Here is a 26,609-nt window from a genome sequence, read left to right on the forward strand (position 1 = left end):
ATAAATACAATCAATTTAATAATGTTAAGAGTATGAACAGGCCAAGTGGAAAAATTGAAAGTGACATTGGACTTGCCAAAATAACCTGTCTGTCCAATATAACAATTAGAACCATAAAAATACAATTTTAGCAAAATGAAGACTAGAATGAAGGGTAGCATTGTAATCATATTTAAAAAGATAGGAATAAGTCCAATTTGAAGTAACTACTGCAACAAAAGCAAAATACTACAGATGCTTGAAATCTAAAATCAAAACAGAATTTTGCGAACACTTAGCAGCATCTGTGGGGAGAGAGAAACAGAGTTAATATTTCAGGTTGATGACCTGTCATCAGAACATATGATGAAAGGTCATCAACTGCTGAGACTTCCCTGCATTTTCTGTTTCGACTTCAGTAATAAAGTTGCATTTGGAAAGCCAGGATAACAATAGCTGTCCAGATCATTCTCACAAATGATCAAGGAAGTGGTAGTTAAAGAGACAAAAAAAAAGCTTTGAGAGGAATCTAACATATAGCATTTAGAGAGGACCACAAGTCTAGAAAGGAAAATGTAATGGAATTAATGGACCCTCTTTTCTCTTTGGGGGAAAAGAAACCATGTGTAGAATTGGAAACATAGGTTTACATGGTATATCTGAAGTGAAATCCATCAAAAATGTTTCAGCAACAGATGTATATAATTTGGTTACAGAACTGCTCTTTATGTTTTCTGGAAAACATGACTGATCTCTGGAGCGGTTTGTGCTGCTGAAAGCGTACGTATAATTTTTGCATGAGAATACAATGTAATGTAAACCGCCGCATTCATAAATCTGATAAATGGTGGAGTCTCAGCTGGTGAGATTATGCAAAATTCTATATCTTTTTTTACAAGCATCATTTTGTTTCTAAAGTTACTTCTAAGCATTGAAGATACAATATGCCTTCTCAACTCAATCTATACAGTTACGTAGAGGTTTAAAGGGAAAAAAGTCTCCAGTATGGAAATTTCTGATTCCAGCTTGTTCAGTGGGTAACTTGTAACCCACAGGGAAAAGAGCAGGGTGAGAAAAATAAATTGGCCATGACACACTTGTTCTTTTCCCAGCTGCTGATTTACTGAGTTGCACTGTCGAAGACACAGGAACAGATGGGGTGCTTGGGAAATGACGCATAATGAGGGGTGAGGTTATAGAAGCACTTCAACTTTTATTTTCCACCTTCAGCAAAATAATAATAAGGGCACTAAGGCTGAAACGTCTGTACTGTCTAAGTAGCACAGTGTGTGTCCTGATATTACATATTCCATTGCCTCAATGCTGCAGTACTTCAAACATATTCTGCATATGCTAAGGTGCTATGGGTGGAGCCCTGAATTATTGTCCCTATTCTATCAGAAACACATGTTGTATTTATATTGGGTCCTAATTGCTATAATGAGGAGTTTAGAAATAGAGTGCAAATAATGAAAGAATTTGCCTTTAAGGAAACAACATTAGAACGCAGGAGTATTCTAATTTTACAATTTGTTAAATTCAAAAATTATGAAGAAATTATGCACCAAAAGCTTCCATATGGTATGTTTTTTGCTTACATTCAAAGATTTCCATCACTTCACCACTGTACTGCATTCTCAATTGCAGTAATTGACATTAGTTAGCTCTGCTGTGCTTTGTGCCCATCATTCAGTTTCTGGTATACTTGCTAAGTGATGCAAAAATGGGCGGCCATGAATGCATCTGTTGCAGTCTTTTCCCAGCTGTTGCTGCATCCTTAACATTGTATCTTCTATGTCTTGCCTTGAAAAACGCAGAGGTAACTGTCGAGCCAGACGAACAGCCTCTCCCTTCGGAAAAGTGTAAACCGATACATTTTAATAAGCATTTATGCAAAATTATAGTCAATGCATTGTGAGCTACAAACTTTGATTTTTGAGTTGTGTTTTGTATCAAATACACATTCACAATCTTAAAATACATATATTTTTGCACCACCGATCTTTCTTCCCTTTTTCTCCTCATAATTTTTTGTCTTTTGCACCTTGTGCTACAATACAATGTAAAGGTGTAACAGTCCACAAAGAGGATTATGAATTCTCCCCCTGAATTTTCTTCCCTATGGGGAAGCTTCAAACTACAACTTAATGGCAACTAATAACAGAACAGATCACATATTCACCATGTGAAGGAACTGTAGATGTCAACCTGCACCCTACCACTCTAGGACACATATTGACCTACCATTTAGTTACACTTGAGATTTGCAGTGTAAGAATCACCTCGCTAAAAAGCTGCAGTATCCTAGAGTTGTCAGAAAATAATTTCTTTGGCCTTGTCCCAGTCTGATATATAGGTAGGAAATATAGAACTGGAATTAAAAATTTACTTCCTAGCTTCACCCATCATGAAGATATGCAGAACAAGCAGGTTGTGTATACACGTCATGGATTCTGCTCTTTGCCCTAGGTTCTGGCCCTGCGACTGGCAGGAACGAAGGGGCAAAGGACAAAGGTCAAGAGCACAAGTACACAAACCAGGCATTCCTGAAACTGGCCTCGGTTTTGAAAACTTGAATACCTTCATAATGGAGTATATGGTAAATTGCATTAAGGAAATATACAGAACATTTTAAAAATATTTGGCCTGAAGCTTTAAAATTAGCTCTCAGCATCAAGTTCGCACAGCAAAAATCACATTTTCTTTTAATTTTTAAGAAATTCAGCAGGGAATCAATATGATATTGATATTGACTTGGTGTAGGTAAATGTTTTAATCAATGAACCATAATTCGGCCATATAAACAGAGTCATGAAATTAATTTAAAATTTGCACACACCAGGAGGGACGGTGCCCTGTGCACTCCTTCCATTGAAACAATCAGCTGCGCTTGGTCTCACTTCAAGTTATCTTTGTGTTCCCTTACCCCAGGGGTGGGGTCCCTTACCCCAGGGGTGGGGAACCTACGGCCCGTGGGCCAGATCTAGCCCGTTGCTCAATTTCATCCGGCCCGCAGCAAGATTTCTAAAAAATACAAACCTATGACAGTAGCACCTTCAAAATAGCTATCATTATCATTACGAATTTGCTTTGGGTAAAAGCATCAGCTAAATTGCTTTAATAATATTTAACAATATAATATTCAAATTCAGCCATCGCATTAAAACAACGGATGAGTTGAACATTTCTGTATTCTCTCTAAAAAAAAGAAACAAAATTAAGTTGATTTTTATGTGTGCATGGCCTGCAACTGATTCTGTCTATGTGTGAATGGCATGTGATAAGAAAAAGGTTCCCCACCCCTGCCTTACCCCATTTCTGAATTCTAGGCTGCTGATAGCCCTCTGCTATTGCATTCAAGTGGTCATTTTTTCAAATGAACCTGGAACGAAAGTTTCAGCATCCAAGTACCACCAAGTCTGGTCCAGCTGAATGAAGCCTGACATCCATCCATACAAATTCACTTTCCTGCAAATGTCTTTAGAAAACTGAAGCAGGAATTGTGCACGGTTTTACGTTTTTGATGTCTGACAGCTACAGCAGTGTCATTTGTCAATACTCTGGTTGACATCAGTTAACTCAGCATAGACCAGGTACCAAACTTTCAGTCATGTTACATAATGGCAAACTGAGTGATGGGGTGCACTAATTACCATCTTTACCTTTTTGTCTACCCATAAAGTAAGACTTCTTGTGCTACAGCTACAATCAGGGAGGAGTTAAGGGAGAGGAAGGAAAAAAAGAGCAAAGAAGTGTCAGAACTGGTTAAGGAAATGCCTCAGACCACAGCAATATATCACTGGTGAGCTACAGATGCCAATCAGGCAGACAGAGGCAGCTCATGGGTTCAGTGACAATGAAATAGGCCTCCAGCATCTTGACGGCAGCCCTAATGAACCATGCAGACAAATCTTTATTTCAAGCCACTTCAGATGCATAGTATTTGAAAAATACCATTGTGTAATTTATACAAAAGCAAATCATACTACTTAAGGGAGCTTTGTGTATGGTTGAAATTTTCAAAAGCCTCTTTTCGACCAAGTAGCCTAATGGGGCATCAGCAAATACACCAACATAGTATACCATTGCTTTGTACTCAGGTTCGTGTCTGAAATTCATGATGCTTCTCAACCTCAGTTTCAGCTATCAATGACAGAGTAGATGCAATGAATTTCCCCTGAGGAAGGAGGCAAAAATAGAGTGAGGAAGACATTCCTTTGCTTATGAGCATTCCCTAACTGCCAAGTTACATAGAACCATTGCTAAGAGCATATCAGGATTCCCTCCCCCATCTTCAAGGAATGGAGAAACTTACACAGGAATAAAAATACTTAAAAGAAAAAGTTAAAACATCACATAACTTTTTTCTAAATATTATAAGACCACTTCATATCACAAACGTCTAATTTTATCTCTCTAACATCAGTATGAATAAACCAATAAAATTGGCTTAATAGCATAATTTTATCCTGTTCCAATGTCATCAGCCTTTCAATGTAAAACTTGCTGACTTCCAAGAAGACCACCTGCTAACTTGAAGTATTACTTTTTGGGGTATTTTCCACAAGTATCTTACCTCCAAATAATTTACAACCTTTAGAGGTCTGCATTGGTATACACTCTGGGCATTTTTATTTAAAATCGCATTCAGAATTTCTCGTAAATCTGATATACCATAGAAAGGTAAACACCTGGCCATTTCTTCAATTTCCAAATGATGCTCTGCTGTTGAAGCACCTATCCATGAAAGAGAGAAAGAATAATTCTAGATTTGACAACTTGCATTTTTTAATATGTATTAAGTATTTGCATTGCATGCAATTAAATAAGTGAATACATTTTTAAAGTGATTATTTAAATGCTAAAACTTAAATACAGTATTAACTTAAGAAACTTTGCTTCTATACCACAGTGAACTGACAAGTAAAAATGAGCTCTGTTTTGAAATTGAAGTGCTATAGCTATTTCAGCTTAAGTTAACTACAGCTGCAAACCTTTGCAAGGTTTATCAAAAGTTGCCTCAGGCCCTGACTTGCTCCTTTTGTTAACAATTCCCACATGGCCTGAGTGACATTTGGCAACCTCTCGGGGATGGCAATACTAAGCAGATTTAAACAAGGCAGTGTGTCTTTCCCCAAGAAAAGGAATCAGTTGTCAAATATGTTTAATAACAAATTTCATCCAGGGTCAGTGCCTGCATCACCCTGCACAAGGAGCAAGCCCCAGTGGAATGTGTGAGTGACGTATTGCTGAATTGCACATATATGTTAGAAGATCTTCCTGGCAGGGACACTGAAAAACCATCATCTCAGCAAGAGGAAAATAAATCTTCACGTGGTGACCTTTCTTGGAAATAACCATTCTGTTTTAAACAGTCTCAAGTGGAAATGTTCGCTAGTTCCATCCACTGAGAGAATCTACTTCCATTAGTAAGATTTGTATTGGGTAACAAATTTTTCATTTTCTCCTTCTCTCTATTTTTTCTGTCACAGAAAGACTCTTTGTATACCTGAGTTTTATAATAAAACCAAAGCATTTGTTCAAAAATGTTATGTTGTTCAATATCAAAAGATAACAATTTAACTCAGGAGTTAAGATTCTATGGTGGCAGAAGGCAATTTTTTTCTTCTAAATTTATTTCAAAATAGAAACTAGCAAAAGCCAAAGTCAACTATTCAGGTAATAACTTATTAGCTCATTTTAGTACATATGACTTAAATAACTTGTCATTTCCTTCATTATTCTTCCTTTTTACAACTAACCCCTTTAGTAGAAAGAGAGATGATACAGTCCAATGTGAGGGCATCACCAGTGGATGTGGTCAGTGATGTTCCTTGTTAATACACCAGCAGGCGCACTTAAATGGTTTCTCTTGCCCTTTTACTTCAGGTTGGAAATTTGTCAGGATTATCTGAAGTCAGCAATTTAAATTTAAATTGAGCTGATTTGAAAGTTCACCAAGGTTTAAGTAAAGCCAAGCTGACTGACTAAACTAAACCTCAAAATAGCAATTTAATTAAAAAACAATGCAAATGTGGAACCTACATTGTCCAAAGGATGAGTGCAGTGTTGCAAATTATTATGGAGACAAATATTTGCTGTATAACACCAGCTAAATCTTGATTTTGTCTTTCAATGACTTGTATGCACCAGATCAGCTATCTTTTACTGAACTTTGCTTAAAACATCAACTTCAAAATCATGTGCTAAGATCACTAAATATATTTTACAAAACTGTTAAACATGTTGGATAAGATTATAAAATTCTAAAAGTGAGAAAACTGACAATCTTTCAACATTCAACATTTGTTGCTGGGAGATTAATGCAATGCAGTTTCCATAAATGGAAATGTTTGTGCTTGTGCCAAAGGCCAAAATTTAACTTTTTCCCCCAGGTGCACAGCTTTGGCTTGATGTGCTGTCACTGCAAATCTGCTGCAAAGGTTAGACCCCTAAAATTTTTTCCATGTGAGGAAGGTGTGCCTGCAAAAAAACTCATGCTCTTTCTTGCACTGACCAGTTACTGACACAGCAATTCTGTCAGAATAATTTATTGCTATTATTGGGTAGAATGCCTTATCTCTGACACATTTTGTATGTTTTATGGATGATTATGTAAAGTATAGATTGCTGGTGACCCAAAAACTGCATTTACCAGCAACAAGGTCATGACAGAGAGTGCCTTTACACCTCATAGCTCGTTTTAGTACATATGGCTTAAATATAGCTTGATAGGCTAAAGTAACCTTCCAGTTTTTACCAGCTGGTGAAAAATACACAAAAGATTGGGTTATAGTGAAAATAACCAAAAAATGAATCCTAGCTTTACCATCATTCAGACAACTTGTAGATGGAGTGCTTTGGCACAATGGATTTGAACAGTGTCTAAATGTTACTTATTAATGCTGTCTGAGATTCTTTATCTCATCTGAAACATGTAGTTACAAAACCAGTTACTTAAATCAATAAATATAAGAGTAGGCAGCTCATCACATTCACATACACCAAACAAGTTGCTTCTACAAGGAGATGGTGAAGCTCTCTCCAAAGGATTTTCGGAATTCATCCATTTCATTTCTCTGAACAAAAGCCAATCTTTGGGTCAAACACACAAGTTAGCCAGAGATTTGAAAAACCTCTAGTTATACATTTAGAAATAGATGCATTTCACCTATAATTCCCAGCAATAAACAAAGTAAAAGTTATAAAACAATCAAGTCCTTTGATGGAAATAAGAGAACCTATTTTCTTAATTTCATGTTAGTGCAATATTTGGTTTATTTTAAGAATTATAGCACAGTTAATCCTTATGCTTACAACATACCTGGTATTAGCTGTATCTTAAACCCATTAAATACAAGTCTGGGATCTGTAAAATAAGTTATCCCATTCAATGTTGTGCATTTCTTTTGCATTTTACAGAGACCATCTATGTACTCGGGTCCACCAAGCAGGCTGAAAAATATTAGACAACTGGTTAGTCATAGCAATGACAAGTAGTCGAATGCAGTAGTTAAACTGGTGTACTGGTTCTTTCAAATTTCCTGACAGCAGTTTGCACCATTGCAACCATCACTTTTTAAGTATTTTTAAAAGGTATAGTTGGAAATGAAAGAAGCAATGAATATTGGGACAAGAAAAGGCACTGAATTCTGGAGAAAATCTAAAGATTTTGAAACTATAGCTAGAATTCAGTGCTAACTGTTTAAATTAACAATCACTGCATACTAACTTCATAGCAAAATTCCTTCAGTAAAGAGAGGGAAGAAGTGTACTGTATTATTTTGTTGCCCTAAATAAATAAAGTTTATTTAAGCTTTGTGACACATACAAAGCTTAAATAAACTAAGCCTACAATTATTATAGAAAGCAGGCTTCAAGAGTATTTAAAATTTTCTTCAATGCCTTAATTACATCAGCATACATTTGAGCTGAAAAATTAATGGGAGTTGAATAGAGTTATAAAATTGATAGGTAGTTATTTTCAGGGAGCATTAATGCCAAATTGCACAGATGCTAAACTTTCAAAATTATTGATATTAAAATCCTAAGCTTTTAAAAAGATGCTATACACTTTAATTGTGTTTATAATACCTATTAGTTAGAGCTATTGGTGCATCAAGGGTCTCAGTTTGAAAAATGTGATTCTCCATCAGTCTTCTGAACAGTAGAGCTTCCTCCACCCGAAAAGGATTTAGCAACATCAGCTTCCTTTCAGAGGCAACTACCCATCCATTGTAAGAAGTCAAGCAATTAATGAGATGAAGTCTTTCAGCATCTGATTCATGGCTTTTGGAAAGTCGCTCAAGCTGTTTTTTTAAATGGCTTAAAGAAAATGGAACATCTATTGTCTTAGAAGGTGGTTCCAAGCTAGTTTTGTTATGGATTTGAGACTGGAAAAGTTTATCCAAAATTTGTTGGTTTGAAAGCGGTGCGTTGTAGTGCTTCTTAATAACTTTAGCTGCTGGGGCCAATTTTGGTTGTTTCTCTTCATCTTGATGAGGATTTCTTTCCATTGCTTTCTTCAGCTGTAAATTGTATCTGTCTAGGTCCTTTGCAGCTTTGTCTTCATACCTAAAGAAATATTGCTTTATTTAAATACTTGAATTGAAAAAATACAAAACTATTACAGGGCCATTATGCTGCACGTTTTAGTACACTCAAAATCACTTCTTAGTTGATTCAAAATGCACAACATAAATTGACATTTGACCTAAGGTGAAAATAGTGGTGTCACACTACTTGGCTCCAAATTGTCTGCAGTATAACTGTAAACATAAGAGAATTTTTAAAAAAAATACAGGTTATAGGAGCCAACAAAATAGTGGTTAAAGTTTAATCAAGGTTTGAATTTTAACTATGAGACAAAGGAAACAAAAATTGACCTACTTACTTCGGATAAAGAAAACCATGGGATATAAGAATGTGCAATGCCCAATAATTCACATTTGACTGCGCATAAATTTCAACTAAAAAGTATCAATCCCAGTTTCACAACAAATAAAAGTCTGCATCACTGTATAGAGCAACATACAATCTTATTGTACTTGCTATGTAAAACAACGTACCATTTTCAATGTACTGATTTGAAGAGAAACATAAGGTCATCTCAGCTCATTTTCATGGAACATCAAGATGCCATGGCTGAAAAGGGCATGCAAGAACTACTTGGTGGGGGCATCCACTCCCATTTTGTCTTCCATTGTGGTGAGTCACCTGCTGAATTCTACCGAAACACCGTTGAGATCAGGAATTCTGTACTGATGCACACAGGTAATTGGGGATATGGACCTAGCAATGCATTGAAAGTTCAAATGTTTGAAATGTTCAAATCCTCCATGCAAAGTTCACAGGAACTGAAAACCCTTAAGAATTTGTTGCCTATCCAGTGCCAGTGTGACGAATATCTCACAGCGGCTTGAGAGGAACTTTGAAAGAGACTGGGTAAATCCAGTTGTCAGGGTCCATGTAGGAACAAAAAACATGAGCAGGATCTTCTGTTCTGGAATATAAATTGGGAAGCGGGAGCATAAATGAGTGTGTCTTCTGCTCGGGGTGGGACAGCTCGCCATGCACGATCTTGCACTGGTCAGCTCGTTACAGCTGCATACACAAGGAGCTTGGCGAATCTTGCGGTGGGGTGGACAGGATGTTGTCACCCTCACCCTTACCTCAGGAGCTCAAAGGTCTGGGCACCATATTTAAAGGGCATCTGGACAGGCATTCACTCACTGCGAGCCAGGAGCATCAGCGTGGCTGTCGTTCCAGAGGGGGAGGCCTAATGCAGTTAACAGAAAGTTGAAGAGCAGAAGAGTGGCTCCAAGGTTCAGCAATGCCTCGCTGCAGGTTCTCCTCCAGGCTGTTTGGAGAGTTGGGAGGTCTTGTTTCCCAGGGATGACAGCAGGAGGCCTGACCAAGATGGCCTGGATGGAGGTAGCAGCACAGTCAGCGCCAGTGGAGCCCACAAGCAAACCTTGGTGCAGTGACGAAAAAGGATTTATGATCTGCTGCGCTCTGCAAGGGTAAGTGGCACAGTCTAGTCACTGTAAAATTACACCCAAAGGGGCATAAGTCAGTGTAAATGTAGCAAAGCAGAGGGATGTCAGGACTCAGCAGCAGATAGAATATGTGGACTGAAATTGTGGCAGCCACTTCATGCTGTCAATACTGTTTCTGTTGCAGGACAGTGCGCTTGTTAATCATTTACTATGGAGGGCTCAAGAGCAGGCATAGACATGCTTGCTCCTAAATTGCTCATGCACTCACTGGGATGACACTCAATCCTCTTGTCTGTCTGCAGGAGAAAAACGCTCACAACAGAAAGGAGCGATCCCAGACTGGTGGCAGAGTGCCAGATATTTGGATCCTCACCCCATTCGAGGAAAAGGCCGCAGAGCCAACCGGGGGGATTGGGACCGAGCCTGCTCAGATGGCGATACAGGACTCCCACAGGAAGCCAATGAGGATGCATCCAGTCTGCAGTTGTCCAATGCTCCAACAGAGTGAGACATTGTTTAGATAAGAGAGTGTGAATAACCATCCGTTAATTCTTTCTCTTCGCCATTTCAGGTGCCAGCAAGCAGGCCAAGCAGAAGAAGAGGAGGAATCTCCCCCCCAGTTCCATCTGCCACCACCTCTGAGGATGATGACTCTTAATCCTCAGAGGAAGCACTGTCATGGCATTGTCCTGCATCCTCCATCAGCAGAGAGGCATTCACCTTAGTGGGTGCATGTTCTAGAGTAGGCTTGGGGTCACAATCTGATGAGCACATCACAGACACAGGTCCAGAGGAACAGGAAGTGACAGCCGAGCTCTCTGGCACCTGGAGGACAGCTGGAGACCAGACCCTTGCTGAGTCCCATGCAGAGGATGGGCCGTGGACTTGGCCACAACAGAACTTTTGTAAATGCAGAGATAGCCGGGGGATCTCCAACAAGAGAGAATCCAACCATTGCCCCTTGATGTTCAATAGCATTACCATCACTGATTCCCCCACTATCAACATCCTGGGGGTTATTATTGACCAGAAACTGAACTCGACTAGCCATATAAATACTGTGGCTACAAGAGCAGGTCAGAGGCTAGGCATCGTGTGACAAGTAACTCACTTCCTGATTCCCCAAAGCCTGTCCACCATTTACAAGGCACAAGTCAGGAGTGTGGTGGAATATTCCCCACTTGCCTGGATGAGTGCAGCTCCTACAACACTCAAGAAGTTGGACACCGTCCAGGACAAAGCAGTCCGCTTGATTGGCATCACATCCACAAACCTTCATTTCTCCACCACCGACACACAGTAGCAGCAGTGTGTACCATCACAAGATGCACTGCAGGAATTCACCAAGGCTCCTTAGACAGCACCTTCCAAACCCACAGCCACTACCACCTAGAAGGACAAGGGCATCAGATAGATGGGAACACCACCACCTGGAATTTCCCCTCCAAGTCACTCATCATCCTGACTTGGAAATATATCGCCGTTCCTTCACTGTCGCTGGGTCAAAACCCTGGAACTCCCTTTCTAACAAGGCTGTGGGTGTACCTACACCACAGGGACTGCAGCGGTTCAAGAAGACAGCTCACCACCACCTTCTCAAGAGCAATTAGGGATGGACAATAAATGCTGGCCGAGCCAGCGAAGCCCACACCCCGTGAATCAATAAAAAAAAAATCAGGCAGAGGTGCCGCCACGTCAGGCATTCCACCTGACCTGGAGCAACTCATGTCACAATCATATGATTCACACTTCTAAGTATCTGTTTAATTGCACGGTGTTTAGGTTTGCTGAATTCTCATTATGTTGTTACTTGCTGCCATGGTCACAGTGTTTTAAGGACGTCGCACTTTGTTCCTCATCAGATTCTGATGATGTGGTTCTACCGATATGCCATTTATTGTCTCACATCATCAGTAGTGTCATCACTGAGTATCCTGACTTCAGTATGTTTAAGACTTGGCCATCATTTGTGAATGTACAGCATAGGCACACATCAGGTAACCCAGCGGGTATTGCTCACCTGGTTTTGAGCCCGCTGAGAATGCTGTCTGTGCAGCGCTTGCAGCCAAGTCATTGCACGTCATGCTGGTGTCCTGGTGTGAGTTGTGAGGAGGATGCAAAGAGGCCTCAAGGGGAGTCAGACAGCTAAGTGAGTGGCCACGAACATGGTAGATGGAGTATGAGGGTCAAAATGTGAGGCCCTCCATTGTGATCTGAGGAATAGAAAACTAGGGTCTTTCCTATGTTGAGATAATAAGAAACATGGATGGCCAAACAGACTTGGCTGTCCTTGTTCAAAAAAAAACCGTTAGCTAACATGCAGCTGTAGGCAGCAAGTAAGGAGGCAACTACCAAGTTGCCCCTGATTGCAAGAGGGATTGAATGCAGGATTAAAGAGGTCTGGCTGCAGTTGACTTCAGCCATGGTGAGACCTCACCTGAAGTATTCTGTGTCCAATTCATCTTTTAACCTAGGGAAGGTTAGCCCTCTCATCAAGAGATTACAACCAGGCTTCACCAGACTGATTCCAGGGACTGTGGGATTGTGCTTCGGGGTGAGAGAGAGGAGAATAGGTCTATATTCTTGATGGTACAGAGGACTGAGAGGCTATCTAGGTGAAGCATAAAGACCTTTCACCGGGCTCTGCAGGATGAATGCAGGAAGGATGTTTCCAATGGCTGGGCTGTCCAGAACAATGGGATAGTCTCAGAGTAAGAGGTTGGGCATCTAAGACTGAGATGTGTAGGTATTTCAACACTCGAAGGGTGGTGAGTGTTTGGGAGTCTCCACCACATAGGGCAGTAGAAGCTCTAGCGTTGAGTTTGCTCAACTAGATCATCAATAGATTTGCAACTAAAATGCCAGGACCCTCGAGGATTTAATCTGGCACATTGTTGTGCCCCCCTCCCCCCAACATTCAACACCCCCACCCCCCACCACTTCCAGGTCCCAGAGAGCTAACCCCTGCTTCCGTTCCTCCTTCCATCCCTCCCCCTCCCTTCATTCCACACCCCCTGCCTTGGTCAACTCGAGTTGCCCTTTAGCACAGGGTTTGTTGCAGCTCTTGACCTTGCTGGGATCTCGATGTTATGAGATCCAGGAGTCAGGGAGTAAACCTGTTGCCGTGTGGGCTTTACCATAGAGAAGCGAACGCGCCTAAACGTGGTTCTCGTCCAGTTGACTCATGATTATTAGACTGTCCCTTTTGTTGGCCAACTGTGCTCACCAATAACTCCACCCACCCAAAACGCCTTTCCTCCCACGTCAAAGGATCATACTTTCAGAACGACTGTGTTTCGAAGAACGCATTTAAAAACTGTTGTACGTCACATTTCTGACCCGCTCCACCATCTTCCACCCAATCCCCTGTCACCCACCAACTTTCCCCCATCACCCTTGACCCACCCAATATAACCATTCGTCTTCCATCACCCTTCAGCCGTCCTCCATTACCCTTGAGCCTATAATCATCACCCTCCACATGCCTTCTCTCCCCTCTGAACCTACACCCGTTATCATCCCCATGCCCACCCATTATTCATTATAACGCTAACCTGCAGTGGAACTTTTAGTGATTGATGCATTTCTGCTCCGAGATCCCTTTGTTTCTCTACCCCACTGAGACTTGCACTTTCCAAGTAACAAATGACCTCCCTATTCTTCCTGCCAGAATGTGGGCTGGAGGGTTTGAGCTATGAGAAAAGATTGGATAGGCTGGGGTTGTTTTCCTTTGAGCAGCGCAGGTTAAGAGAGGACCTGACAGAGGTGTATAAGATTATAGCATAAAAGCAAAATACTGCGGATGCTGGAAATCTGAAACAAAAACAGAAAATGCTGGAAAAACTCAACGGATCTAACAGCATCTGTGGTGAGAAGAGCAGAGTTAATGTTTTGAGTCCATATGGCTCTCGCTGTTATGGAATCAAAACGTTAACTCTGTTTTTCTCTGCACAGGTGCTATTAGACCTGTTGAGATTTTCCAGCATTTTCTGTTTTTGTGTATAAGATTATGATGGGCATAGATAGGGTGGACAGGAAAGCACTTTTTCCATTGGTAGAGGGGTCAATATCCAGGGGGCATAGATTTAAGGTAAGAGGCTAAGAGGGGAGTTGAGAAATCTTTTCACCCAGAGGGTGGTGGGAGTCTGGAACTCACTGCCTGAAAGGGTGGTTGAGTCGTAAACTCTTGTAACACTTAAGTAGTATTTAGATATTCACTTGCATTGCCAAAGCCTCCAAGGCCATGGGTCAAGCACTGGAAAATGGGATTAGTGTAGCCAGGTCTTTGTTGAGTGTCGTGGGCACGATGGGCCGAATGGCCTCCTTCTGTGCTGTAAACATCTAAGTCTATGTACCATCTCATATTTATCTGTGTTGAACTTCATTTGCCAATTATTTGCCCATTCTGCAAGTTTGTTAATGTCTTCATGCAATTTGTTGCAGTTCTCCTCAGTATTGATTATTCCCCTTAATTTAGTGTCAACTGCAGATTTAGAAATTGTGTTTTGATTCCAAAGTCCTAACTGTTAATGTAAATTGTAAACAGCAGTGGTCTCAACACTGATTCTTTTGAAACACCTCTTATCACTTTTTACCACTCTGAATAACCACCCTTTAACAAAACACCTTTCCAACCCAATATGTAAGAAGTCTAACAAGGGAAGATTGGCACAGAGATAAAAACAAAAAACTACTGCGGATGCTGGAAATCCAAAACAAAAACAGAATTACCTGGAAAAACTCAGCAGGTCTGGCAGCATCGGTGAAGGGTCGTGTGGACCCGAAACGTCGACTCTTTTCCTCTCCACCGATGCTGCCAGACCTGCTGAGTTTTTCCAGGTAATTCTGTTTTTGTAAGGGAAGATTGGCTATTGGATCTAGTAATGGGGAATCAACCAGAGCAGATAAGAGAAGTAAAAGTAGGGGAACATTTAGGCAATAGAGGCTATAATATAATATGCTTTAAGATGGTGATAGAGGAGGATATAAGTATGATGAAAACCAGGTTAACAGATGCAAAGAACAAACTAAACACTAGTGAATGAATAAAGACATAAGGGAACAGTTGAGAGTTAGGAAAGAGGCATACATAAAGCACATAGATAGCAGAGGAGTGCATAGTAACAGAGTATATGAAGAGATTAGGAGAGATGTCAAAAAATAATTAGGAAGGCAAAGAGAAACTATGAAATTAAATTATCAAGGAACTTAAAACAAAATAGTAAAATATTTCATAAGCACATCAATAAAAAAGGGAGACTGTGATGGGAATAGGACCATTAAGGGGTAGGCAGGATAATGCCACAGGTAACAATAGAGATATGGCAGAAATATTGAATAATTATTTTGCTTTGTATTTACCAGGGAGATAGAACAGATAGACATAACATTAATTATGAGATAAGCGCATTTAATATAAAAACAGGGATGTGTGAATAAACTAAACAAACTCAAAGAGCATGATCTGGATGGAGTGCAGCCAAGTATTTTAAAATAAACAAGAGAAGAGACAGCAGAGGCATTACTTGACATATTTAATAATTCGTTAGAAAAAGGTGTAGTGCCAGAGGACTGGTGGATAGCTAAAGTAATTCTGTATTTAAGAAGAGAGAACAGAACATGTCCAGTGAATTATAGGCCAGTCAGCTTAACATCTGAGATAGGGAAAATAATGGAATCCCTACTAAAGGAGAGAATAAAAGAACATCTAGAAATTAAAAATATAACAAATCGTCAGCATGGATTTCAAAAGAAAACTCTTACTTGACCAACATTACCGAAGTTTTTTAAGGAGGTAACAGAGATGGTAATTTACCTGGATTTTCAAAAGATCTTTAATAAGATGCCCATAATAGACTTGTGAATAAGGGATGAATGAATGTGGAGTCAGGGAACAAGTGGCAGAATGGATTGCTAGTTGGCTTCAAGACAGAAAGCAAAGAGTCAAAGTAAAGGATAGTTATTCAGAGTGGCAGAATGTGGGAAATCGTGTTCCACAAGGATCAGTGCTGGGACCACTGTTGCTCATAATTTACATTAATGATTTGGACTTTGGAATCAAAAATGCAATTTCTAAATCTGCAGCTGACACTAAATTAGGGGAGGCATAGTCAATCTGAGGAGGGCTGCAACAAATCACAGGAGAACATTAACAAACCTGCAGAATTGGCAAATAATTGACAAATGAAGTTTAACACAGATAAATATGAGGTTTTGTTAGGAAGAATAGGGAGGTGCAAGTCTAGGTTGGGTAGAGGAACAAAGGGATCTCGGAGTAGAAATGCACCAAAGTTCCACTGCAGGTTTGCAAGAATATGAAAAAGCAAACCAAGTACTAGGTTTCATTTCTAGAAGGATAGAATTGAAAAGTAGGGAAGTTTTGATACCAGATATATGGGTACACATATCAGGACAGGAATGACAGGCTGGATCCCTTTTCTCATGAAAACAGAAGGTTGAAGGGTGACCCAACAAGAGGTATTTAAAATTATGAAGGATTTTGATAGACTCTGTGCAGAGAGAATTCTTTTTGTGAGAAGAGCATAACTAGAGGCCATCAATCGAAAATAGTCACAAAGAAATCTAATAGGAAATTCAGAAGAAACTTCTTTACCAAACAGTGGTGAGAATGTGGGATTGCTTACCACAGGGAGTGGATGAACCAAATAGAATGGAAGCATTTAAGGGGAAGCTAGACAAGCATATGAGCAAAAAGGGAATAGAGGGTTACGATGGTGGATTTAGATGAGGAATGATGGGCAGAGGTTTGTGTGCAACATTAACATCAGCACGGACTGATTGGACCAAATGGCCTGCTTCTGTGCCATATATCCTTTGTAATCCTATGCCTTTGTAAGCTTTCAAGTAGCTATTCCCCAACATTAAAAATTACATTTGAAGATTATTACCCAAGTATTGTCTTTTACTTTTAAGTATACATGCAACCATCCTGCATATTCAGATGATCAATCACTACAACATTTCCATATTCATTTTAAAATTCTAAGGCATGTAGAACTAACAGTTCTGATTGAAAATAACATTTTATAACACTAGCGTGGTGAGGTGAGATCAGCTGAGGAGACTAAGAATGTTGTCAGAAAGGACGACAGTTATAAAATGGCATTTTCATTTTTATGCTATGTTCATCGGCTCTGAAAATAAGCATAAGAATCAAGACTAATGATAATCATCCCTGGGATTCATGGCAAAGAATGCTGTAAAATGCTTACTGAACTCTAGTATTGGGATTACAATCAAAGCCAAATGTTTAATGCAATTTAAAGCTACAATTAGAAAGATTTTAGCTATAACATATTCCAAAATGCTTGCTATTTTTTCTGCCATTTTTATGCTTCAATTCTGAAATGGGATCAAAATAAGTCTTTTTTTTTACAAAACTGAAAAACAAAACATTTAGAATTCTGATATAAGCTCATTTATAAATAGATTTGAAAATGCTGAGAATGTTAACATTACACTGTAGATAGTGCAAAAAAATTGTAAGACAAAAAAATCTCATATGTAGATCTGGCTTTTCAACCTGGGCTGCTAATGTCCCTATTTCAAAATGGAGATAATTGCATTAGAGGCAGTTCAGAGAAGGTTCACTTGACTCATTCTTGGGATGAAAGGCTTATCTTATGAAGAAAGGCTGAAAAGGTTAGGCCTATGCCCACTGGAGTTTCGAAGAATGGGAGGTGACTTTATCGAACACGTAAGATCCTGAGGAGACTTGATAGGGTGGATTCTGGGAGGATGTTTCCTTTTCCAGGGGAGGCTAGAACTAGGGGTACACAGTTTAAGACTAAGAGGTCTCCTTTTAAGATGGAGATGAGGAGAAATCTTTTCCCTCAGAGAGTCATTAGTCTGTGGAATTCTCTTCCCCAGAAAGGAGTGGAAGCTGGGTCATTGAATTTATCCAAGGCTGAGTTAGATGATTTTTGATTGACAAGGGAGTCAAGGGATATGGGGGGTAGAGAGGAAAGCAGAGTTGAGGTCACAACCAGATCAGCCATGATCTTATGGAATGAAGGAGCAGCCTTGAAGGGCCGAATGACCAATTCCTGCTCCTAAGTTTTATGCTCCTATATAATCAATCAGTCTGTCCATTCAGCCACGTCTTTGACAGCTGTTTTATTCTTGGAATAATTAAATTTGGAAGAACCTCTTTCATGGAATCCTTTAAATAGGGAGTCTCTTTTTATACCTTGAAGAATTTCAGTTTTCATTGTAAACTGGACAAATTACTTTAAAATAGAACCAGGTATTCTCATCCCAAGGAGAGGGAAGCATCATTTATTTATATAGAACATTAACACCAAAAATGTGTCTGAAAGCTTCACGGAGGCATAATCAAAAATTAACAGAGAACCTGGCAATGTCGCTTCTCCCCATAAGCCAAGACTGACGGAAAATGCAACCCTTAAGTGATAATGTGTGTTTCTAATGCAATTGTACAGTAGCTAAAATGATAGAAAACACATTATTTGGCTATATTGCAGCTGGAGAGTATAGTTTAAGATCAATGTTGAACCTCTTTTTTAAGTGATCTATAAATGTAACTGGAAAGACATTTTTCAGTTTTACATTGAATAAGCTACATAATATTCACATTTAAATAGTTTTAAACAATACTCTGTTGAAAGCTATATATTCACTGCATGTTTACAGTTAGATTTTAAAACAATTGTAAACTTGGATTTAGATAGATTTTGCTACTCTTCCATTACTAAGCATCTAAATTCTCCAATCATTAGACTGAGCCTGAAGAAAACAGTTGTCAAAAATCCACAGAAACAGGCTAATGATGTTTTCACCTGGAGTTCATTAACCCACCATAAAACTTAGCACCTATATTGTAACTTAAAAAAAACATTACGACACAGTTACATGCCAAATTTAATTGTAAGAAATTATCTCTCCTATTAAGGAAATATATTTTAGTGTGTAGTACAATTTACTGTTTCCTGTTAAGTATTGAGAGATAATCACTTTTCATTTGAACATTCAAAGTCAATTAAGTGCAGCTATAGTTAAAGATTTAAAAAATAGATTTTTTTTCTTCAACAGTTGTAACTAATTATGATTTACCCAATTCACATATGGTACCTTTATTCAGTTCAACCTATTGAATCTAAGTGGGGTCCTGGGACAAGCAATAAATCATATCCAAGAAGTAGTGGAGAGACTGCTTCAACTATAACTGTTGAGATAGAAACCATCTGCTACCTGTACAGCTGGAGGGGAAAAATCACTTCAACAGAAATTTAATCCTTTAACAGAGTTACAGCTTTGACCCGACCGCTGAGTTATGTACTGTTACCAATTAAAAACTCCGCTTCATTTTGGATTATGCAAGTCTTTGGTGTGGTCACCCTAGACCTTATACTAATTATCCCCCAATCTCCATTCATTTCCCTCCACAAGAGGTGCAGCTAAAGGCATGACAGACTCCCCTATAGTCACCATGAAATGCAAAAGGCTGGCACTATAGGATTCAGCTAAGTGCCTCAATCAAAGAATCACAGTCATTTTACTTTAGCACCAAGTTATCTGTGTCGTGCCCTATAGCTCAAAGAACACAAATTGCACAATTTGGCGTGACACATGGTGATTTTCTTAAGAGAGAAGAATGATATTTAAACAAGGAAGAGTGAAAAACTGTGGAGGGTAAGTAAGGAAAGATTTTTTAAAAAATTAAGCAGCTCCCTGACAGCTCAATGGGTAAAGACCTTGCCAATTTAGCAGTGAGCCATACTAACCAGAAAGTCCTGGATTCCATTCCTGATCCATGTTGAGTTTCCTGATTTGAACTGGGGTACTACAGAAGGTCTCCACTTCCTAAGGAGTAGAAACTTCAGCCTGTGTTCCTGCTCCTAGTTGCTGTCCAAAGACCTCCCACCAGAAAATGCTCATATGGACAACAGGCATGACCAGGATGAGGCTTTGCTGCAATGTGAGCTAATTCAATATCAACCGGTGGGGAGTGGGGGAGTAGTGGAAGTGGAATTTAGGGGTCAGACCAAATGTTTCAAACATCCCCAATTGCTCTTGGAATGTGGGCAACATTGGCAAAGTTGCATTTCCATTGCCCATAACTAGATGTCAGAAGAAAATTGTTAGGTTTAAAAGAATCCAGGATTTTACTTTATCTGAAATCTTTCTTGTTACATAGAGTCATTACGGCACAGAAGGAGGCCAGTCAACCCATCATGTCCGTGCTCTCTCTCTGAAGAGCGATCTGGTCGATCCCACTCTCCTGCTCTGTGGTCTTACAAGTTTATTTCCAAGTGTCCATCAATTTATTTTTTGAAGTCGTTCATCATCTCCACTTCCACCATCCCTGTAGGCAGTAAGTTCCAGGTGATTGCCACTTGCTACATAAAAAAGTTCTTCCTCAAGCCCCTTCTGCATCTCTTGCCCAAAATCTTAAATTGTCTCTCCTGGTCCTTGCATGATTAGCTAATGGGAACAGCCTTTCTTTGTTCACCTTATCAAAATCTGTCATAATCTTGTACATCCCTATCAAATCTCCCCTCAACCTCTTTTGCTCTAAGGAGAACAACAATCTCTAACCTAACCTTCTAGCTAAAATTCCTCATCCTGGAACTATTCTGGTAAATTTCCTCTGCACCCTCTCAAGGACCTTCACATCCTTCCTAAAGTGTGAACGGAACTGGACGCAATACTCTCGTCTGACCAGAGCTTTATAAAGGTTCGGTATAACTTGCCTGCTTTTGTACTTCATACCTACCTCTATTTATGAAGCCCAAGATCCCATATGCTTTGGTAATTATACTCTCAATATGGCCTACCACCTCCAAAGATCCAAGTACATAAACCCCCAGGTCCCTCCGTCCCTGCACAATCTTTAGAATATAGAGGATATGATGAAATCTTCCACTTCCTCTGCCCATTCTGCTAGTCTACATCCTGCTGCAGTCAACTGGTATCATCCATTCTGTCACATCTCCAAGTTTGGTATAATTGGCAAATTTTGAAACTTGACTGTATCCCAGCAATCAAGTCATTTATATATGTCAAAAAAAGCAGTGGTCCTAGCACTGCTTCTTGGAAACATCACTGCCTACCATTCTCCAGTCCGAAAAATGACCATTTACCACAACTCACTGTTTTCTGTCCTTATGCCAATTTTTTATGCAAGCTGATACTGACCCTCCTATTCCATGAGTCTCAATTTTGTTAATCAGCTTTTTATATGGTATATTGTCAAACGCTTTCTTAAAATCCATTTAAATAATATCCATGGCATTCCCTTCATCAACCTTCTCTGTTACTTCATCAAGAAAAATTCAATCAGATTAGTCAAGCACGATCTACCTTTCACAAGTCTGTGTGCACTCTCCTTACCTCTCCTTAACTCAAACCTCTACAAGTACCTGCTGATTGCTGTTTCCAAAATCTTACTCACCATTCAAGTTAACCTGTAGTTACAAGGAATGTCCTTACACCCTTTCTTCAATAAGGGTTTCACGTTTTCTACTCTCCAATTCTCTGGCCCATATCTAGGGAAGATTATGGCAAGCCCTTCCGTTATCCCCACCCCCACTTCCTTTAGCAACCTGGGATGCAAGCCAACTGGACCAGGTGACTTATCCACTTTAAACATAGACGGCCTTTCCAGCACACCCTGACTATCAATTTTCACCCTCTCCATTACCTCTACCATCTCTACTTCTACCAATATTTTGTCAGCTTCCTCTTCCTTAGTAAACAGTGATATAAAGTACTCATTAAATATTCTAGCTTTACCTGTGCCTCTAAGCATATTTCCCCCCAAGTAGGACCCACACTGCTACCCACTTACTATTTACATGCTGGTAGAAGATTCTTAGTTCCCTTTTATGTTAATTGTCATCCTATTATCACATTCTCTTCTTTGTCAGTGCTATTTTCCTCTTCACTTCCCCTTTCAACTTATTGGGCAGGATTTTATGCCCCATGGGCGGGAGCGCACCCAACCCGATCGGGTATAAAATAGTGCGTGATGACGTCAGGTGAGCACCTGACATCATCGCGCACTCGCATGGTATTTTGGTCGGCAGGTGCGTGCAAGAGTCGGTAGCGTGCCCACCGACAATTGTGAGGCCTATTAAGGCCCTTAATCAATTAATTTAAACATAATTTTCGCTGCCCATCCAACCTTATGGTTGGCGGGTGAGTGAATCGGCCAAGTGGTCTTTTAATCTTTTAGCAAACCTCATCCACGGGCGGGATGAGGTCTCCACAGTTAAATAAAAAGTAAACATAAATTTTTAGGCAGAATTTTTATTTTGTTCATGTTATTGTGAATTAGTCCCATGTTGGGATATTTTTTTCAGATTTTAAAAATCTTTATTTTTGATTTTAAAATTGTTCAGTTCCCTGAGGCAAAGCTCCCTTCAGGGAGCTTTCAGCGCACGCTCCCCCGCGCATGTGCAGACTTTTGTGCTTGCGCTCCTCCTGCCCACACCCCGGCAGTGCTGAGGCATTTAGAGCGCCTGCAAGCTGGCTGGCTGTTAATTGGCCAGCCAGTGTGAAATCGCGGTCTGTGTCGGTCATGGGCGGCGGACTGTTTCCCGGCCACTCCTGGGCCTGCCCGGCAACCTGAAAATCCTGCCCATTGTGTTTGACCTGGTTCTTGCTTGAAGAATCCATCTGACATGCAAAATACACCCTCTTTTTTCATTTTTATCATATCCTCTATTGCCCTTGTCATCCAAGGAGCCCTGGCTTTGGTTTCTATATCTTTCTCCCTTGTTGGATTGCACCTTAGCAGCACTAAACATTTTCTCCCTCAAGATCACCCACAGTTCTGTACTGTTTTTCCTATCAATTTTTGGTTCTATTTTACTCTGGCTAGATCCCCCCTCATTCCACTGAAGTTAGCCCTCTTCCAATTTAGAAATTCTACTTTAGATTGTTCTTCTCCATTACCAATCTAAACCTTATGATACAATGACGACTCTTACCAAAGTGTTCTCCCACAGACACTTGGTCCATTTGGCCACATCAGAAAAACATATTATGATAAAAATCACCCCTCAAACACATTTGAAACAAAATTGGCCATGCTACTTTTCCAGGAAATATTTCTATATTGCAAAACAACTTCAGCTTGAGGTGATTCTGTGGTGTAATGAAGTTGTTGGTACGTTGAAAATCAATTTCAGAACAACCGTGTAATAGAGAAATAAATGGCTACATAAGCAGTTATTTAGAAATTTTGATCACAGTTTTCTAATTATAGGAAAATTCATACATGCCATCACTGGGTCTTGCACCATTCTTCTGATGCTCTATAATTAGAGAGCAGGGTTGGTGGGCAGAGGTGGTGTGTTGTGTTTCATCATATAAACTTGAGTAACAGCCCACCCCAAAAAAAGCATCAAAAGGCCTCACAGAAATGCTTACCCTTACCATTCCAGTATCTCTACCTTCACAGAAATCTTTCAGACCCTCACTCTTCTCTGTATTCAACAGTGTCTCTATATACCTTCCCAAGCTCCAGATGCTATTGTCTGTAACCTGTTGGGGGCTGACTCCCAATACTGCTGCCTCTTGCCGTCTGCAGTTATACACCACGCGACACAATAAGTGAAAGCAGAAGAATAAAAAATATGAAGAGGCAAGGAAGAAAATAATCAGGGAAGAAATGAGAGAAAAAAAGATATACAAGAAATAACACAAATACAAGTGACAGAGAAGTGGGGGGCAGTAAAAGAAAGAAAGAGAAGTGAAGGAGGTGGAAGTGGCATGGGCTAAAATTTCCAAAGCAAAATAAATTGAGAGGTGAAAATGGTATTCATTTATGATTCAAAAGGGATCTAATCACACAAGACTCCCTTGACAGTTGTGACACATGAATCTGGCCCAATGCTTCAAATATTTACATACTGCTTACAATTCAATACCATTCAGCCCACCCTGTCTATACTAGAGTTAATGTGCCAGAAATGGGGATGTTCCCTGATGATTGCACAATGTTCAGCACCATCCACGACTCCTCAGATACTGAAGCAGTCCATGCCCAAGGCCTGGACAATAAACAGGCTTGGGCTGACAAGTGGCAAGGAACATTTGTGCCACACAAGTGTCAGGCAATGACCATCTCCAAGAGAGAATCTAACCATTGCCCCTTGACGTTCAACAGCATTACCATCACTGAATCCCCCACTTTTAACACCCTGGGAGTTACCATTGACCAGGATCTGAACTGCACAAGCCATATAAATACTGTGGCTACAAGAGCAGGTCAGGGGCTAAGAATCTTGCGACGAGTAACTCACCTCCTGACTCCCCAAAGCCTGTCCACCATCTACAAGGCACAAGTCAGGAGTGTGATGGAATACTCCCCACTTGCCTGGATGAGTGCAGCTCCCACAACACTCAAGAAACCTGACACCATCCAGGACAAAGCAGCCCGCTTGATTGGCACCCCTTCCACAAACATTCACTCCCCCAACACCGATGCGCAGTAGCAGCAGTGTGTACCATCTACAAGATGCACTACAAGAATTCACCAAGGCTCCTTAACAGCACCCTCTAAACTCACGACCACAACCATCTAGAAGGACAAGGGCAGGAGACAGATGGGAACACCACCACCTGGAAGTTCCCCTGCAAGTCACTCACCATCCTGACTTGGAAATATATCGCTGTTCCTTCACTGTTGCTGGGTCAAAATCCTGGAACTCCCTCCCTAACAGCACTGTGGGTGCACCACATGAACTGCAGCGGTTCAAGGTGGCAGCACACCACCTTCCCAAGGGCAACCAGTGATGGTCAATAAATACTGGCCCAGCCAGCAAAGACCAAATCCCGTGAATGAATATAAAAAACACAAGCCTCCTCCTACCTTACTTCAATGCCACTGTCTTCCACAAGGTGGCTTTCCTTATACACCCAACTTAAAGCATAACGAAAAAATTTGATAAAGAATCTGCCTTAGAAGTGTAGCATTTAGCATTATTTATATTTCATTTCAGCATCAAATAGTTTTTCAGAGATAGAAATATAACTTTTAACTGAATAATTAAAATTATTATCACCCAGTGATCAGTATATTGTGTGTGCATACTTAACACTTAGCCCTTCCCCCAATTTCTTCTGAAAAACAGCAAGTATTGTGTCGTGCTAAAATAGCTGTGTAGGTCAGAAGGCCACAGAATGAAAAACAAGCAGTGCATGACATTAGGAATAGCAGCATAATGACCATCGAAGTGAAGGTTTACAATTACAATAAAGTTATTTGCATCATCTAATGTAGCAAGGGTTATAACATTTAGAAAATATGGGGGGGGAGGTGTAAGATAATGCGTGGTGTTTTTAATTACAATAAATTAAAACACCTCAAATGTATTCTTTTATGCTTATACAAAATTTATCACATTTAGACACACTAAATAAAATGCATATCTGCATGGATAAGTAAATACATTCACAAGCCAAATGGATGAAAGCCATCTTGTGGAAGACAACAGTATTGCAAACTTTTGCCATTCACAATTCATGTAAACATGGAGCTTATCTAGCTCCAAGAATTAACCCAACAGTTAGAGACATGTACATGGTTGAGATCCTGGCAGGGTACATCAGCTCAGATCCAAATTTGTCATAACACTTTGGAGAGCATGACTCAGTCAAAGAGGGAGCAAACTTTTCCTGTACATGGATCAATTTTCTTTGTGCAACAATTTCCCCATGGTATTTTGTAACCACTGTAAATCACTGAAAAGATTGAGAAGTATTTTGTACTGTACAACAACCTATTTCAATTTATACTTAAATTAGCCAGGAACAGAAAGAGCTGCAATTGTATTTTTAAATCTGACTCTCACCGGCAAAACTATACGTTACAGATTTGCCATTGCACAATGTGAAATTGAACATGGGGAGACAAGATCAAGGATAGCTTTTAGATGAAATGGAGTTAGAGAGCAATAATAAATAGATCAGGTGCAAAAATACAATTCAGTCCCATTTTAAAGTCGCACATATAGTCTAACTTTATATTTTGACATGATGTTACAGTACTTATAGCTCAATAGCAAAGCTTCTGGAAATGTTGGTAGTAAAGGAAGGAGTTACAAAAGTAAAATACTGTGAATACTGGCAATCGGAAATAAAAATAGAAAATGCTGCAAAAAGTCAGCAGGTCTGGCAGCATCTGTGGAGAGAGAAACAGAGTTAATGTCTCAGGCTGATGATTTCATCAGAACTGAGAAAAGTTAGAGATCTAACAAGTTTTAAGCAATTAGAGAGGCAGGGAAAGTGGAGGAGGGAGAACTGTAATTAGGTGAAAGGCAGGAGCGATTAAATGAATAAAGGGATGATGGTACAAGGCAAAAGGAGATGGTAGTGGGGTAAGTAAAGAAACAAAAGGTGGCCTTAGAGGAAGTGTAAGTGGGATTAGCAGAATCATCACCAATAGCTGCTGTCCAGAAAAAAGAATTATGGACAGAGGTTACGATCTGAAATTGTTGAACTCAATGCTGAGTCTGGAAGGCTGTAAAGTGCCTAATTGAAAGATGAAGTTGTGTTTTCAGCTTACGTTGAGCTTATTGAAACAGTAGGAGGCAAAGTATGAGTGTAGAAGGTCAAGAATTAAAATGACAGGCTGAGTGTCAC

General features: G+C 40.0%; 1 protein-coding gene across 3 annotated transcripts in view; it reads right to left on the reverse strand.

The window, feature by feature from the left end:
- Nucleotides 1-26,609, reverse strand: part of pms1 (PMS1 homolog 1, mismatch repair system component) — a 97,354-nt gene continuing 70,745 nt past the window's right edge. Inside the window, exons 10-13 of one of the 3 annotated variants that reach the window (XM_078551881.1) lie at nt 8,074-8,553; nt 7,304-7,434; nt 4,671-4,716; nt 1-1,829 (exon numbers count right to left, since the gene is read on the reverse strand). In XM_078551881.1, the coding sequence (XP_078408007.1) occupies nt 1,772-1,829; nt 4,671-4,716; nt 7,304-7,434; nt 8,074-8,553 (715 nt within the window). In that variant the 3' untranslated portion in view covers nt 1-1,771. Of the gene's footprint in view, nt 1,830-4,555; nt 4,717-7,303; nt 7,435-8,073; nt 8,554-26,609 lie in introns of those variants that run through there. The other 2 variants (XM_078551880.1, XM_078551882.1) reach the window with 2 other exon arrangements.

Source organism: Cetorhinus maximus, chromosome 11 (assembly GCF_964194155.1).
Source record: "Cetorhinus maximus chromosome 11, sCetMax3.hap1.1, whole genome shotgun sequence".
Classification (NCBI taxonomy): Eukaryota; Metazoa; Chordata; class Chondrichthyes; order Lamniformes; family Cetorhinidae; genus Cetorhinus; species Cetorhinus maximus.